At 35.3% G+C, this 16,004-nt stretch overlaps 2 protein-coding genes and 1 long non-coding RNA gene across 11 annotated transcripts; 1 reads left to right on the forward strand and 2 right to left on the reverse strand.

Annotated features, from left to right (window-relative positions):
* Positions 1–80: 80 nt before the first annotated feature.
* Positions 81–2,424, reverse strand: LOC122295173 (protein CHUP1, chloroplastic-like). 2 transcript variants are annotated; one of them, XM_043104260.1, is made up of 5 exons: positions 1,615–2,424; positions 1,204–1,520; positions 1,006–1,117; positions 376–507; positions 81–300 (listed from the first exon to the last, which is right to left on the reverse strand). In XM_043104260.1, the coding sequence occupies exons 1-5, from the start codon at positions 2,236–2,238 to the stop codon at positions 259–261; spliced, it is 1,227 nt and encodes a 408-aa protein (XP_042960194.1). In that variant the 5' UTR covers positions 2,239–2,424; the 3' UTR covers positions 81–258. The 2 variants fall into 2 exon arrangements, with proteins under 2 accessions (XP_042960194.1, XP_042960193.1); XM_043104259.1 differs by having other exon boundaries at positions 81–307; positions 1,615–2,416.
* A 3,683-nt stretch (positions 2,425–6,107) lies between these two features.
* On the reverse strand, positions 6,108–15,711 carry LOC122294481 (pyruvate decarboxylase 1-like). 8 transcript variants are annotated; one of them, XM_043103249.1, is made up of 8 exons: positions 15,578–15,711; positions 15,256–15,318; positions 9,725–10,337; positions 9,354–9,517; positions 8,544–9,197; positions 8,330–8,447; positions 6,621–6,809; positions 6,108–6,514 (listed from the first exon to the last, which is right to left on the reverse strand). In XM_043103249.1, the coding sequence occupies exons 3-8, from the start codon at positions 10,259–10,261 to the stop codon at positions 6,347–6,349; spliced, it is 1,830 nt and encodes a 609-aa protein (XP_042959183.1). In that variant the 5' UTR covers positions 10,262–10,337; positions 15,256–15,318; positions 15,578–15,711; the 3' UTR covers positions 6,108–6,346. The 8 variants fall into 8 exon arrangements, with proteins under 8 accessions (XP_042959183.1, XP_042959184.1, XP_042959185.1 ...); XM_043103250.1 differs by having other exon boundaries at positions 9,725–10,340; positions 15,578–15,667; XM_043103251.1 differs by having other exon boundaries at positions 9,725–10,289; positions 15,578–15,666.
* LOC122294483 lies at positions 13,784–15,837 on the forward strand. Its single transcript, XR_006237653.1, has 2 exons — positions 13,784–15,383; positions 15,514–15,837. It is a non-coding gene; the product is annotated as an uncharacterized LOC122294483 (long non-coding RNA).
* Positions 15,838–16,004: the final 167 nt, after the last annotated feature.

Raw genomic sequence — 16,004 nt, forward strand, 5'->3', positions numbered from 1 at the left:
TATCGTAGGGTTTGGTAACGAGGTTGGCAATCAACGGAACTTATGTTGGTACTCAAGTCAGTAACCAATGGAACTTACCCTTGTCTAAAATATATACCCATATATGTAATCATTGAAAAACTTACATGAAGAAACTAGCAAGGATATTTCACTTGCCAGTGGATTTGCAGTATACCACTGAACAATTATAATATTCTAACTTGTACGGGGTGTTTAGCAACGCATGCGTTCATTTTTCACTATCCAATCCGGCTTTCTTTAGTTTTTCAAATGCTTGTATGGTCTCTGCATCAAAACCACCTGCAAACTGAAGATTCTGATGGTTAGCGAGATAGATATTGAAGGTTGCCATTCATTTCTTGGAATCTGTTGTACCTGGTGTACTCGATATGCATATCGAACTCCTTGAAGCTTAAGATTCTCTTCACATGAGCATTCATCAGCCTGCAGTTCGTTAGCTATCCTTTTCATGTATTCCGTGGCGAGCTTCAATGAACTTAGTTTCATCTGCAAATAGTAAAAAGAGTTAGGGTTTGCATTTATTATGATTGTCGGTTTTTGTGGAAGTCAAGTTATTTTCCAATATGAACTGATGGCCGATCTGGAAACCCTAGTGTAGATTATTGAAATGAATACAGAGATAGACTCGATAGATTGCTGTCCATTTAAGTAATCCTGGCTTGATTACTTATCCAAAAAAAAAAAAAAAAGTAATCTTAGATTGATCATTTAGCTAAGAAGTTTTGGCTTCTTTTAACACCAAACAATTGTGTCACAGAATTTTCTGATTAATAGAACTTTGCATGATTGATTGTTGGTGAGATGGAATTGACAATTTCCATTGCAGGCGTTCCATTTCTATTTCTGATTAAAAGAAATATGAATGGATTTTTACCACTTCGAAATTTCAATTTTAGTGCTTATAAAATCTTTTTATTATTGGTAAGCCATTGTTATCAGTTGAACCTCTAAGCTTTGGGTAAAGATCGACCATGTGATGCGTACCTGACCAAGTAGACCTGTGTCCAGCATCCACACCCAAGGTATCTGGAGATCCCTATATCTCTTGATTGTGCTTTCCCTCATCCGATCGATATTGTCAATACTTTGCTCCAACCTTTTGATTGAAATAAGATGGTTGAATTAATGTATAATGTGGAACGAAGTATCAAACTTTTAACATAACAGTATATACATGCTCGCCTGTCTTGCAATGTCTGTATTCTTCTTAGAGCCTGGGTCAAAGGCTCTTTTGGGTTGTCCACAAAACGTGAAACTTCAGATTCAAGGCTCTTCAGATCTCGGTAGGTGCAAGCTGCTTCCCTTAGTGCATCTGCTTTTCGTTCTGGCCATTGTGGGAAATGCTTCAGTACAGCTCTTTCATCAACCAATGAAGATAGTTCCCCATCTAGCCATTTCACAAACGCCTCCACATCGGAAATATCTCTATAAGTTGCAAACTCTACCTCTTTAGTGAGAAACTTTATGAATTCCCCACGTCTTTCCACATCTGACTTTATCTGATCAGGAGATTGTATAATATCAGCAGGGGGGAAATTATTTAGGGGGTAGGCCGGTAGCTAAAAGGTAAGAGTAGGGTGCAACCATACTTACAGCTGAAAGATATCTTGAGCGGTTTTCGATTTCTCCAATCATGTTCTTAGTGGAGGCAACTAGCAGAGACCCTGTAGGATTGGTTCTGTTCTCCTTTTGGGGATCTCTCCTGGTTAGTGAACGGTACAACTCGATCACCTCTGGCACACGGCGCACTGCTCTTGACCCAACTAGCGGCTTGGATGGCAGTGGTGGTGGCGGTGGTGCTGGTGCTGATGGAGCTTTATTTCCTTTGACTTCCTTCGGCGAAGAGAGAGTGACTGAATTTGGCCTTGGGGGTGGAATTGGTATCCTTATTGGTTTTTCTGCAGTTGATTCTGGGAAATCTGTTCTGGTACATGATTTTTCTGCTTCTGGACTTTGTTCTGATACATTGACCAAAGTGGATGGTTTGTGCTGAGGTGCATCTGTGTAGCTGCCATCCAGGGAGCTCTGCAGCTTCTTCCATAGAATGGTCTTCCTCTCATTATTGTATGCTCTGAGGGAGCTTATTTGCACTTTTAGACGGCTTGCTTCCTGTTTTAGCTCTTGGTTTTCTTTCTCCAATGAATCAACTCTTTCCAGAGAGGCTTCAAGTTTTTTCTTAAGAAGGTTGATCTCTGAATCATCATCCACTTGTGGCATTCTCTCGAGCTCTGCTTTAACTCAAAAGGATGGCACAGGCACAGGAGTCGCACCCAACTGCTCTCTTTTCCCTTTTATCTCAATGATCTTGCTTTTGAAGCAAGGTCTTCATGTCACCTAAGACTCATGAATGATATTCAAGAAAATGCCCCTGGATATTCTAGTAATGGCACTCTGGGCATTAGTGTACATTAGTCTAGACAAGGATGCTGTCGACATTTGCAAGTTTTGGTCTCTTAATGTCGAGAATTATTGTTTTGTTGGCTGCTGCCCTTTGTTTTTTTCTCCTCTTTCAATTTGTATTTAGGTAAGAGACTACCTCCGCTTGCTAGGTATAATTTCATCGGAAGATATTGTCAAGTACAGCATTAAAATTTTGTGGAATTTACTTCAAAACTCTTTCCTTTTTGTTCCTGCCATTTGTCAATTTACGTTCGTTCAACTATCAATAATAGTCACGGTACAGACCCATAAGCCCAGCAATGGCGTATGTTAATGCGTTGATGGGATCATCCGCCGTAGGTGTATTTTTAATTTTTTGACTGAATTGCATGGTCTCATATAGGAGAAATAGTTATAACATTAATTTCCCAGGCGGGGCTCATTATCTCTATAGAATCCTACTATCTACTTTATCTACTTCAATTAGGCAATTGAAGGAATCTGTATTCATGTCCCACACCAAATGAAACAGACTCACATAATACTATCAACTTCCTCTGTTTGAAATCAGTAGCTCAATGCTGTTTTATTTATGATGTTCCCAAGGCAATCTATGTGAATTGATGCAGTGTTTCTGTGGATTTAGTTGGCTTTTGCTATTCCTTGCTTGTGAAGCAATGGGAATAAAGAAAAGAGTAAAAGAGTTACAGATGCCGACAGTGAAAAGTAAAAGAAAAAGAAAGACGAAGGTCCTGACAATTACAGCCTACCATATTCCAGAATGAGATCTTCATGACAATTGCTTCATGTTTGCTCTCAACCCTCAACCCTCAGCCCCTTCCCCATTTTTATTTATTCTATTTTCACCACTTTCAGAAACTCTGCCCGGGTTTATACTTTGGTATCATTGTTGATTAAGAATGCCTTAAATATATACATGGCTGTTACCTTTTACACTACGAGTTTAATTTATTGTCGGTGGGATTTTAGTGATAAATGTGATGAGGAGGTTAACTGTTTTGAGTGTGATGGGCAAAAATGATTTGATGGCAAAATTGTGCTTTCTGTGGTAGTTGAATCAGAGAGAGAATTCAGCAGAAAAATAATTGGGTAAAGAAGTTTAAACAACATAGAATGAGAGGTTGCTCGATGCCACTCAACTCCTTTCGCTTGAAAATACAAGTTTGAGGCACAATTACTGGGGTCTAGAGGACAGATACAACCTTAAAAGACTATATTCTTTTCGATTTTTGAAAGATGAAAAGCAGAAGTGTCTTAAATGGAGCAGGAGCTGGTGCAGGTTTGGAATTCGGCCTTTACTTTTCGGAGGGCCCTTGGTCTTGTTAGGCTCTAGCCCACTACTTCCCCATTAGCAAGGGAACCTTGTAATCATGTGATAGGCTAACAACTTGATTGCTAAATGGTCAAAATTAGTATTAAGGATGGCAGGTGCAAATATGAATATGGTCCCTTTAGAACTAATAATGTAATGAATGACTCGAAGAAATTCAAGTTACGTTTATACTGGTTTGTATTTAGAAATTAGATGAGATGTTTTTAGATAAATGTTGAATAAAATATTATTAGAATATTATTATTGTTTTAGAATTTGAAAAAATTGAATTGTTTATTATATTTTGTATGTAAATTTGAAAAAATTGTAATAATGAGATGAGATGAGATGAGATGCTTTCCGAATCCAAACAGAAATCTATACTCTGAAAGAACGAGTCTAAATTTTATGTTACGAGTAGAGTAGTTTGAAATCATTATAAAGGCCAAGAACCTCTAATATTAGTAATATTTGAATATTACAAATAATAATAGGAAAATATATAAATAGCCCAGAGGAAAAGGTGGGTGGGGGGTGTCAACGAGGAGAAAGTTCTGTAGTGGGTATTTCAGATATAGTTGTGGTCTATGCCCCAAGACAAAGGGAAACTAATCAGCCACAGTTTAATCAAAGAACAATATTGATCTTGCAGTCGTTGTTATCCTCCTGACACCACGTACAACGCAAGGCTGTGATATTTATTGAGGTGGTTGCCGTCCATTCAAATCCTAATTGCCCATTACATTATTGATTGCATGTTCTTTAACATATCAAGTGGAATTTGTTTTGACTACGTAAAACTCAGAACCTCTAGGGATATCATTATCTATCTTTAAACCTGCATATATATATATATATATATATATGTATGTATATATCTCGCTCCAGATCATCAGGGTCACATTTTGGCATGCCTGACATGTTTGCAGGCCCATATGGCTTCAAAAGGGTAGGTTTCTGGTTAGAAATGCAGGAAAAAAAATCTAGAATGTTAGAATCAAAAGCATACTCATGTAGTTGCATAGACAATCAGAGCAATCCTTGCAAGTCTGGATTAAATTGTGAGAAACATCCATGACAGATGCTTCATTGAATCCTTTGATTAGAATCATTCGAACTGCCCCCACCAAGCATTATTGTACTAGTAAGTAAATTTCTGTGGCAAGACTGTTCAATTGGAAGATAGAAACATTGAGTTCTTGCTGCCCTATCGAGTTAGGAGAGTTCATCACCCCAATCTTGACCTTAAGCCCCCATTCTGGCAGACCAGGAGGAGTAAAATTAAGGTTTACGAGGAGTTGTTATTAGCCGAAATGCAAAACATTTTTTCTTTCACCGGTTGATATGGCACGTTCCGAGTGATATCAAATAAATATGATTGAAAATGATAAAATGTAAGATACATATGGGTATCTCTCTCTCTCTCTCTCTCTCTCTCTCTCTCTCTCTCTCTCTCTCTCTCTATATATATATATATATATTTAGGTTTGGGAACTCTAGGACTTGGAAAAACATATTTAAAAGTTTTAGAAGACAGGTCAAAGTCATGGGATAGACCTAACAGGGGCTGGTGAAAAGTCAGGCTTCATTAGGCTTGAAGAAACTAGTCCAAACATGCCCCTGAGAGCTTAGCTCATGAGCTGCGTAACAGAACCCGAGCTATTCATCACATTACAATCATCAGTTAGAACTTAGTATTCATTGTCACTAGGGGTGCAAGAATAAACCGAAAAATTAAAAAATTGCCCCTAGATTGGGCCGGTTGGTTTAGTCCGATTTTTGATCGATTCAGTTTGAAATCGGTTCCTTTATTTTAAAAACCGGACAAATCTGGTCCGAAATCGATTTTATATTTTCCAACATCGGACCGGACCGGTTCACATATTATATATAATATATAATTATATATGAAATAATATATTATAATTTATAACATAATATTTTAATCTTAAACATAAATATTTATTTGATCATATGTTTTATATATAAAATATCTATATTAAATACATTTTATTTCTTGATAAATTCTCAATATATTTCTTTTGAAAAATACATTAGTAATACTAATATACTTAATATATTAAAATTGAAAAACCGGACCAGAACCGTAACCGGTAAAATCGGAAGTACTGGTTTAGAAGAATAACTGGTGCGTAATCGGTTTTTGAAAATATAAAACCGGTATACCAGTTTGGCCTTAAATTTTATCCAAAACTAGACCGAACTAGACCGGTTACATCCCTAATTGTCACGTCCCATTACAGTCTCTATTGTAACACACTCTCTATCCCATCCAAGCATTATGTGGTTGATTAGTCAACCAGTTTTGATTAAAATGAAGAAGAAAAAAAGGATCAGTTTTCCACACAAAATATAAACAAAGATCCCACATCGATTATATTGGAACATATCAAAGCATATATAGCTTAAACCAGACATTATCTCTAGGGTTCAAGAGCCTTTCAGTAAATGATCTATATATATCCTTAGCTGACCATAAAATGAAAGCTTATTACTAATTAACCTAAAGCAAACTCGTTTGAGACAAAAATAATAAGATTTATGCTCTTATTTGTAATCTCAAACCTTGGATCAGCAGGTTTGTCTAATTTCTCATTGAGGATTTGGTGGGCGACTATTGACTGCACTGATCCTGGGCCCCAATCCCAGCAACTCTTTGCTGGTATCATCTTTGTGCACAATCACTTCTATGAAGAAGAAGCAGTCTTTCTTCCGTGTAGCTGTTTCAATTGCTTCAATAAGCTCCTCTTCGCAATAAACCTGATGATCAATGAATTAATTAAGAATGTCATGGGAATTTGTTAAATTCACAACACATGCAGATCACTGTTGAAATAATCAGTAAACACATATATATACTTCTTACCTTTTTTGTACAGCACTTTCCATTCCCATTATGTATTGCATCCACCAATCCAGTGTAGTTCCAGTTCTTGATCACGTTGTAAGGCCCATCATGGATCTCGACTTCTGAGGTGTATCCACCATTGTTTATTAAGAAGATGATGCTCTTTTGGCCACATTGTATTATTGTTGAGACCTCTTGTCCAGTCATCTGAAGATCATAATTAGAGAATCTTCATTTTCTTCTTAATTTGTTTGAATTACCCAATTTCGCAAAAGGTAATACGAGATTTTAAATCAAAGGATTTTAATTAACCATATTATAGCTTAGAGTCCATCATTCAAATTCCTATTTTGGATTTATATTGGAAACATCATGATAATTAATAGGGGTGAGTATCGGCCGGTCCAGACCGGACATTTTTAGACTGGACCGAACTGGACGGAATTGGATCTAGTCCGGTCCAGTCCAATTTTGGGAGGACCGAAGGAGTTTCGGTCCTGTCCCTGTCCAGGAATTTTCCACCCCGGGCCTGACCGGACCAGACCGAATGAAAAATAAAAATATAATTTATATAAATAATTTTGTAAATTAATTAGATAATTTTTTACTAATACTAATATCTATACTAATACTAATAGTCTAATATGGTATTAAAAAAAATAATACTAATAATCTAATATTATAATATACTATAGTTATACTTATACTAATATAGACTATATAGTTATATTAAATACTATAAGTAATACTAATACTATTATATAGTCTAAGACTCTTAAGTCTAATATAGGTTATATGGCTATAACTAATACTAATATTATTAATAATAATAATGTAGAAAATAGTTATACTAACTGATTAATTCAACATAACTAATATTACTAATATAATATAGCTATATTAAATTACTAATAGTCTAATACAAATACTATTATATAGTTATACTAATCGTAAATTCATAATAACTAAATCATAAGTCTATAAATATATATATTTAGTATCAATGTATTATTATACTATTTAATGTATAGCTATTAACTATAATATATAATACTAGTATATATTAACATATTAACATATTATAAGAGTTATGGTATATATTATAATATATCATATATGTATAAATTTATAATGTATTAGTATAGTTAACTTAATATGTAATATGATAGTATTAAATCACTATAACTGCATAGAGTATTAGTAATATAGTATTTAATATAACTACATACAGTATTAGTAATAAGAGTATTACTATTATTTAATATAGTATGACATAGAGTATTAATAAATGTGTGGTGTTTGAAGAGATATAGTAATACTAGTATATTACATATAGTATTACTATTATTACATTTAATTATTAGTTATAGTATTAGTACTAGTGTATTATTAGTTATAGCAAATAAGTTAATAACTATTACTAATTTACTATATACTAATAGATTAATAGTATTAGCATTTACTAATATATATTAATATATATAATAGTATACTATATATATTAAATATATCACAATATAATTACATAAGTATTAAACAAAATGTCATAGAAATTAAAAAAAAAAAAATCAACCGTGGACCAAATGGACCGACCGGACCGGACTGGACCGTCCCGACCCTTAGAGAGTTCGGTCCGGTCTAGGGTGGGAAAACCCTGAATCGAATAAGTCTAGTCCAGTCCGTAAAACCTCCCCAGATCGGACCGAACTCACCCCTAATTAATTAACCTGGAAGCTCCCATCACCAATGCAAGCAATGACACGTTTATTTGGTACTGATTGAGCATAACCGAGCGTTGCACCAACAGACCACCCGATTGAACCATACTGCATCTGGAGTTCATACCTGCAATGAACACCAAGTACTTTTGTATTCAGATTAATGTTTATAAAACTCGATTAAAACCAAACAAACGTGCTAGAGACTTTGTTGCTTAATTACCCACATCCTTCTGGTAGTTTTAGTTTCTGGCAATTAAACCAGGAATCTCCTGTCTCAGAAATTACAGTAGTGTCGCTTGAGAGCATATTCTGTATATGCTGAAACAGAATATTAACCCTCAATGGCTCCTTAGGCTGGCTTTTAAGAGGAAGACCTTCTGGGATATAGATCCTGTGGTAGTTTTCATAAGCTGTCGTGTTGGGGTTTAGTCTATTAATTGAGAGTGCCTGAAGGAAGTCCTTCATTAGGACACACCCGAAAGTGGGGCCGTTGGCGACAATTACACGATCAGGTTGCACAATGATTGCCTTCTCCTTCTTGAGGAGGAGGGAGTAGCCACAAGAGCTGCAGTCATTGAAGATTGGCCCAGCAAACAGATATGCATCAGCAGATTCTACAATCTCAGCACAGAAGGCAGTGCTTATTGCACCCCAATATGTCCCAATAAAGTGGGGGTGGCTCTCCGGTACCAGCCCTTTTGCTGATGGCATCACGGAAAAGGCATAGCCACAAGCATCGGCCAATTCAACAAAGGCTTCACAAGCCTTTGCCACTCGGAGTTTCGGCCCACCCACCATGACTGGCTTGACTGCCTTGTTCAAGAAGGCGGCTGTCGCCTTGACGGCCGCTTCTAGCCCCATTTTGTTACTCAATCTGTGTAAATAGATCCCAACAAAACCGCAAACATTAGCTGCTATCCATATATCTCTGAACCAAAAACCAAAAAACAGCAACTTGCTATATATCAATATACTAGTTTCTCAAAACCAAAAAAGAATTTGGGAGGTAGCAGATCAAGTTTTTACGTACCTGGGTGACAAAGCAAATGGAGTAGGCTCCCCGCTAAAAGTTGGATGAGGGATGCCAGGCAAGTTGCAGCTGATGCTGATGTAGACAGGCTTGCTTTCTTTCAAAGCAGTAGAGATGGCTCCATCAATCAGTTCGTGTGCGCCTTCCAAGTCAGTCACTACAGCCTATAGCACAAAAATGGCCATATATAGCCATGACCGCATTACCAAAACACAACCGGGTAAACTTTATCATTACTCAGTATTCAGAAAAGAAAAAACTTCTCATTTTCAATTGAAATTTTAGTAAAACAGAATTAAAAGGTTCAATGGCATGGCATGCTAGAACCCTACTTCCGATGCAATGAAAAAAGATAAATTAATATTGCTTACCTGAAAGCAAGTGACAGGCTTGAAGCATTGCAGTTCTTGGCTGAAATCCGGTGACCCAATGGTATGGTGAAGAATTCTGTTTGTCCCAAAATCGTTTGAATTCGGGCCACCAACAATACAAATAACTGGAAGATTCTCACTGTACGCTCCAGCAATAGCATTGAGAACACTAAGGCCGCCCACAGTGAACGTGACAACGCATGCACCGACCCCTCGAGCCCTGGCGTAGCCATCGGCCGCATATCCAGCATTGAGTTCATTGCAGCACCCAACGTTGTTGAGACCAGGCTCGGCAAGGAGGTGGTCGAGAAGGGTGAGGTTAAAGTCACGGGGGACAGAGAACACATTGTCGACGCCGATCTGAACAAGCCGATGAGCAAGGTGGCGGCCGAGGGTCGCCTCGGAGGACGCCATAAAGGGTGGAGGATGTGTGTTTTGAATCGGGGCCGTGCCGTTCAGGCCGGGAGGGCAGGCCACGTCGTTGTCGCAGGGTTTGCATGAATCTAGCATGCCGGCCATGATCATCGTGGTGTCCATGTGAGAAAAAACCACAAAAAATAGAGAACTAAATCGAGGTTTAGGCTTCAGAAAAAAGATGTCTTAACTCTTCAAACTGCTGAATATCAAAAAAATCCAAGGAAGAAGTAATACTGGTGAGTGAGGAAGTAGTACTGAAGGGTGACCATATATATATATATAGCTCATAGCTGGTTAAGCGCGAAAGAAGGCAACCATATCTATGAGGTTTCTTGGGGAAGAATCAGTCTCCAAATAAGAAAAACTTATTGTCAATTCATAGTTCTGCGAGAAGAATTATAATTTGTTAATTTTTTTAGTCGCGAACTCGCGCAATGTGTACGAATTTCTCAATTATCTAGGGGTAGCAATTAGTGTTTTTGAGCAGTGTTCGAATTATGAACACTTGACTATATTCATTAATATGAACCTAATTCATTAAGCCAAACTTGTTAAATCCTAATTAACCAACTTATTTAGATAAATGCTAGGGTCATGTTGTATTATCTCTTTTAACTCATTTAATAATGAATTAAAAATAGGTCAACACAACATGATCTATTTAAACTCATTTATGTATATAGGTTGAACTAACACGCATAATTCATTTGATTTAATTAACATAGTTTTACATAAAAGTTAAAATCTATATTTATTAATAACTACAATATCTTAAAAAAAAAAAAGACTATCTACTAACAAAAAATATTAATATTTTTTAAATTGTAACATATAATAAAACCAATATTATAATCCCAACAATAATAAAATTGTGATTTTAAAATAAAATATAAATGAGTCAAAATGAGTTGATTTCGAATTAAACGAATTGATCCATTATTGACCCGTTTATAAATTGTGTCTTAATGAGTCAATCCGTTTGGACTTAAACTCATTAACATTGAATTCAAACCCGCTATAATTATTTCATGTCATGTTGAGTTCACGAATTGTATCACATATTATCATTCCTAATTATAACTACTGTAACATTTAAGATGACTATGAGCTTGGTCAAATTTGGTAAGAACCCGTAATAATGCATAGAGTCTAAAAATATATTGTAAAAAAAGAAAAATAAAAAGAAAAAGAACGATATTCCCATAATTTTATTTATATGTCCTTGCTTAGTACTGTGCCCGAAGGAATACCTTGATTACATTTTAGAATCTTTGGCCATTGTTAAATACAAAAAATTATCAAGAATTGTAATTACCTCTCCTATATGGATTAAAAAGGAAAATTAAAATCAAACCCAACCCCAACTCAGTAGTAGGACAAAAAAATGGACAGTATTTCCAAGATCAAACTACAAAATAACTATAAACTCAAGTCATTTTTAAACCTTTGAATAATATTGTTTTCCCAGATTTTTTAATGCGGCAGATCATCATGCATGATGCTTTGGCTTCGATTAAGCATATTCTAATTTACGCGCACTTTCTCAATGATAGATCATAACTTAATAGTTATAATACCCTCAGTCTGAAGAAGGTATACCCCATGGCTTTGTGACTTTGTCCCCTTGCCAATTATGAACACGTTGCGCGCCCAATTGAGTTGCAAACTCATGCCCATAAGTGGCATATATCCTCAATACGGATAGTCTCAAAGCCGATCCCTTTGTAGTACTTCTGCCTATTCTTGATGAATCCAACATGTCCCATATTGTTTCTTCCAACCTTTCACCATGACTAGCTAGCTACATTCCCAATTACATCGATCGAACTTGATGAAGTAGTCCGTGATCTTTTTGCTCTCTAGCTAGGTCTAGCTTAATTGTCATGTTATGGACCTAAACAAGCGGATTTGGGTAGTGAATGGTTCATCTATATACATGATATCATACTATACATGTCCGCCCAGATATATATGGGATAACATTTTGCCACAGATCGATGATCAGTCGGGAGTTTTTAGACCTTAAGCTTTAATTAATTGCCTCTTCACCCCTGATCGAGTACTGGAGTCAAAATAAGTCGACCCGGCCGCCATGGTGTCATGAAAGAGTCGGAAGTTATCGTTTGTGTTGGGGATTGATATATATATAACATCCATGCATGAAATCTGCATGCAGGATATGTTTTATCAGTCCGGCCCGTTCAATGCATGCATGCTTCGGCCATCAGGTTTTTGTTTAATTTTGATTAACATGACCCATTTGTTAGTCACCACATGCATTATGATATTAATGGCGAAAGGTCTCGATCCAGGTTTGGTTCGTCATTAAAGCATGCATGCACCATGCATATCCACTTGATCTGATCATGATTGCATCAAACCAGTACTACTCAGGTTTAGAATTAGCTGTACGTCAAACGAATTAAAGGTATAAAGTGAGCATGATTGATTAAATTGGAGTAGTTTGGATAATTAATATCATGATATGACTAAGTGGGTACGTATTTAATATTGGAATTAATGATAAAAACTTCAAAATTTGGTAAGGACTTTGGCTCGTTTAGATAGACGAGGAGATGAGGTGTGTTTGAAATAGAGAGGAGAATGAGTGAGGATTTGAAATATATATATGTTTTGAGTGGGATGTGGACATTACCTTTTGCTGCAAAATTTAGAATCCTCAAAGAGTACTAATTAATCTACGTACGAGCGATGTGAATTTTGAGAGATTGTGGGTTACAAGTACTACTACACATTTATATATATATTAGTAAGAGTAACGTGCATTGCAAATTTGCCTAGTTGACTAATTTTGTTATATTTCAAATTTTTAAGTATAAGTCGACAGAATTTTGTTTATATTTATTTAAAAAAAATATGTTTTAAAAAATATAATTATATTTATTGAGCTTAACTATATTAACATATTAAAAAAATAATAAATACAATAAATTGGAACATATTATTTACTTTGTAATAGATATATGAGTTGATTTAAATTATCAATCAACTATATTTCTATGTGTTATTAGGTTCTAAGAATATAATTAAATATATAATGTTTTAATTCTAAACGTGGACATTATATTAGTAAATTTAAACAAAGCAGCTCAGTAAGAATTTTTGAACTTCAGGAATACTATGAATAATGTTGGATAAATTATTAAAGTATAAATTAAATAGAATTAAATATTAAGAGAACTATTATTTGTTTTATTATCCATAAGCAATAATATTAGTAAGAACATTAACATTTTCATTAATTTCAAATTTTTTAATACTTTTATTTATTTAATAAAAATATATAAAAAAATTAATTCAATAAAATTTATTTATTCAATAAAAATTTATAAAAAAAAGAATGAAAAATTTAACTGAATAAATTATTAAAACAAATGAAATTTTTTATTAATGGGTTTTAGTAACTTTATTCATAATATTATGAATATTACTTTTTTTTATTGATAATATTGTGCTTAATCCTAGCCATCAGTGTGTTATTTGAAGAAAATATCTCTCTACACTCAAATCTCCACCGTCCACCTTCACTTCACAAGATGCCTAAAACTCATGCCTTTTCTCTCTCCGACAGAAAGACTCCGCTTCTCTCTCTCTCTCTCTCTCTACCCCCCCCCCCCCCCCCCCCCCCCCCCGGCCCCCCGCGCGAAACCTTCTATTTCTCAAGATCCTCTCTTTCCCTCACCCCATTTCTCCATCTTCTCTTTCTCTGTCTCTGGCCTTTTCCCTCTCTGTCTCTCTTCCTTATACTTTCACCATCACCTTACCGACGACCGCAAGCCCCGATGAAGAGGACGACCACTGCTGTGTGTGGGTTTTTTATTTCTCTCTTTGTTGGATGTAAATGTGGTTGTTGGATGTGTTCCTCAGAATCGGTTTTTTTTTGGTAAGGTTTGTGAATCGGTTGGATGCAAAATTTTTTTTTTTCTTTCTTGTGACTGCTAGAGTTTTTTGTGAAGAATTCATTTCTTTTCTCTCGGTGGGATCTAAATCTTAAGGGCAGCTTCAGAAATTCATTCCATCTTGTTGTTCTTCGATTCAAAATTCTTACGATTTTGTAAAAATCCACGGAAAGTTGGGATTTTTTATTTCTTCATTTACTTCCGTATCTTTTGGGGTTATATAGAAGATTTGGAAGTAGGGTGTAAATTGATTAGAGGATTCATCTGTTAATCTAGATCTAAGTTGAAGAAGGCCATTCAAATCTCTTCTGTTCTCTCTATGTTGACTCTGTTTGGCATTTTTTTTTTCCTGTCATGCATATTTGTGTCATGTATTTGATCATAATCTGGAAATCAAGACATCTTCAACTGAGAGCAAAAAATAAAAATAGAAAGCATACCGACTTATAGAAGACAATTAATATATTTTGTTTTCTTCTTCTGTTGGTTTTGATTTTCTGTTTTTTGAGTTGCATGTCTACATATATGTTTGGGTATATATGTTTAAACGCCCAGACATCTATTTTTGCCATTTCGTCTGTGTATTGAGGCACTCTGTTTGGGTGTATATTTTTGCCATGCATATGCGCATCTTCTATTTTATTTGATCATAGTGTAGAAATTCAAACGCCGAGAAACCAGAAAACTTCACATAAGTTGTTTGAGGGAAATCATTTCTTCTGTGTTTGGGTTTTTTTTTTTTTTTTTTTTTTACCCGTCATGTATATCCGTATGGTTTTGTTTGATTCTGACGTGGTTTTTCATGCATGCGGACGGTGTAGAGTTCTTGCCGATGGCTTTCTTCTTCACATCTTTATTTTTTGGTTTTGCTTTTTTCATTTTTCAAGTTTTTTGGTTGTCATTTGAGAAGCTGAGGAAGTTTTTTGTTATTGTTTCTCAAACCCTCTGAAAAGCAACTTTCTTATGAACCGATATATTTAACAATCCACACCATTCTTACAGATCTGTGTTTCTGTGTAATCTTATAGTCGGATTTAAGTGTGAAGATGATGATTGGATTTAGGTGTAAGATTTACGTTTTTCTTAAATTTTCATGGACTGTTTATTTTTTACATCTAACCATTGTGTCCAAAGAAAGTATTCAGTAAACAGTAACTTATTAAAACTTGCAAGAAGAAGCAGAGAGATACGTACCTAGCTGATGCCAAAATTCAGTAGCAAAGAAGCCAATTTCCACAGCTTCAAAGATCTACAAGTCTGAAGATTTGAAAACGCACAGCAAACCATAAGCTTGCGGCTTAAGCTAGAGATATTCTCAAATGGTATAGGGGCAATTTCACACATCTATTTTATTATGTTTTAAATTTTTTACCCAAGCTATTGAAGTTCAAAGATTTTTTATGTACACATCTATTTTATCATACTGTACAAATTCACACATCCCCAACCCAGATTTTAAATTAAAAAGAAGAAGAAGAAGAAGAAGAAGAAGAAGAAGAAGAAGCGAAAACCATACCCAAGAAATGCTGAGATCCTGAAGGTCGAAGACTAACTTGAAAACCACCGAAAATTTTGTGTGTAAAAGCGAGGAAGAAAGGAAGACAACAAGAAGTGGCAGTAGAAATTGTGAGAGCAGAAGATAAAACGTTTACACCAAGTGGCAAATTAAATCCTAGTATAAACACGTGCATATTCTTTTGCAATCGTGTCATCAAATCTTATTCTGCAAAGCTGTTGAAATTTAAAAATTTTACACGTCTGCTTCGTTGTTGTACCTGGAATCATGTAATGGTTTTTCAACCTAGCGGCAGAACAACCAGGAAAACCAACAGGGACATAATCGGCAAAAGAAGGGGAAAAAAACAATAGAATGCAATTTAGGAAGAGTTTTGCAAGTGGCGTATTAATATTATTTTTTTATATTTAAAATTTAAATTAATATT

The sequence above is a fragment of the Carya illinoinensis genome, chromosome 14 (genome assembly GCF_018687715.1).
Source record: "Carya illinoinensis cultivar Pawnee chromosome 14, C.illinoinensisPawnee_v1, whole genome shotgun sequence".
Lineage (NCBI taxonomy): Eukaryota > Viridiplantae > Streptophyta > Magnoliopsida > Fagales > Juglandaceae > Carya > Carya illinoinensis.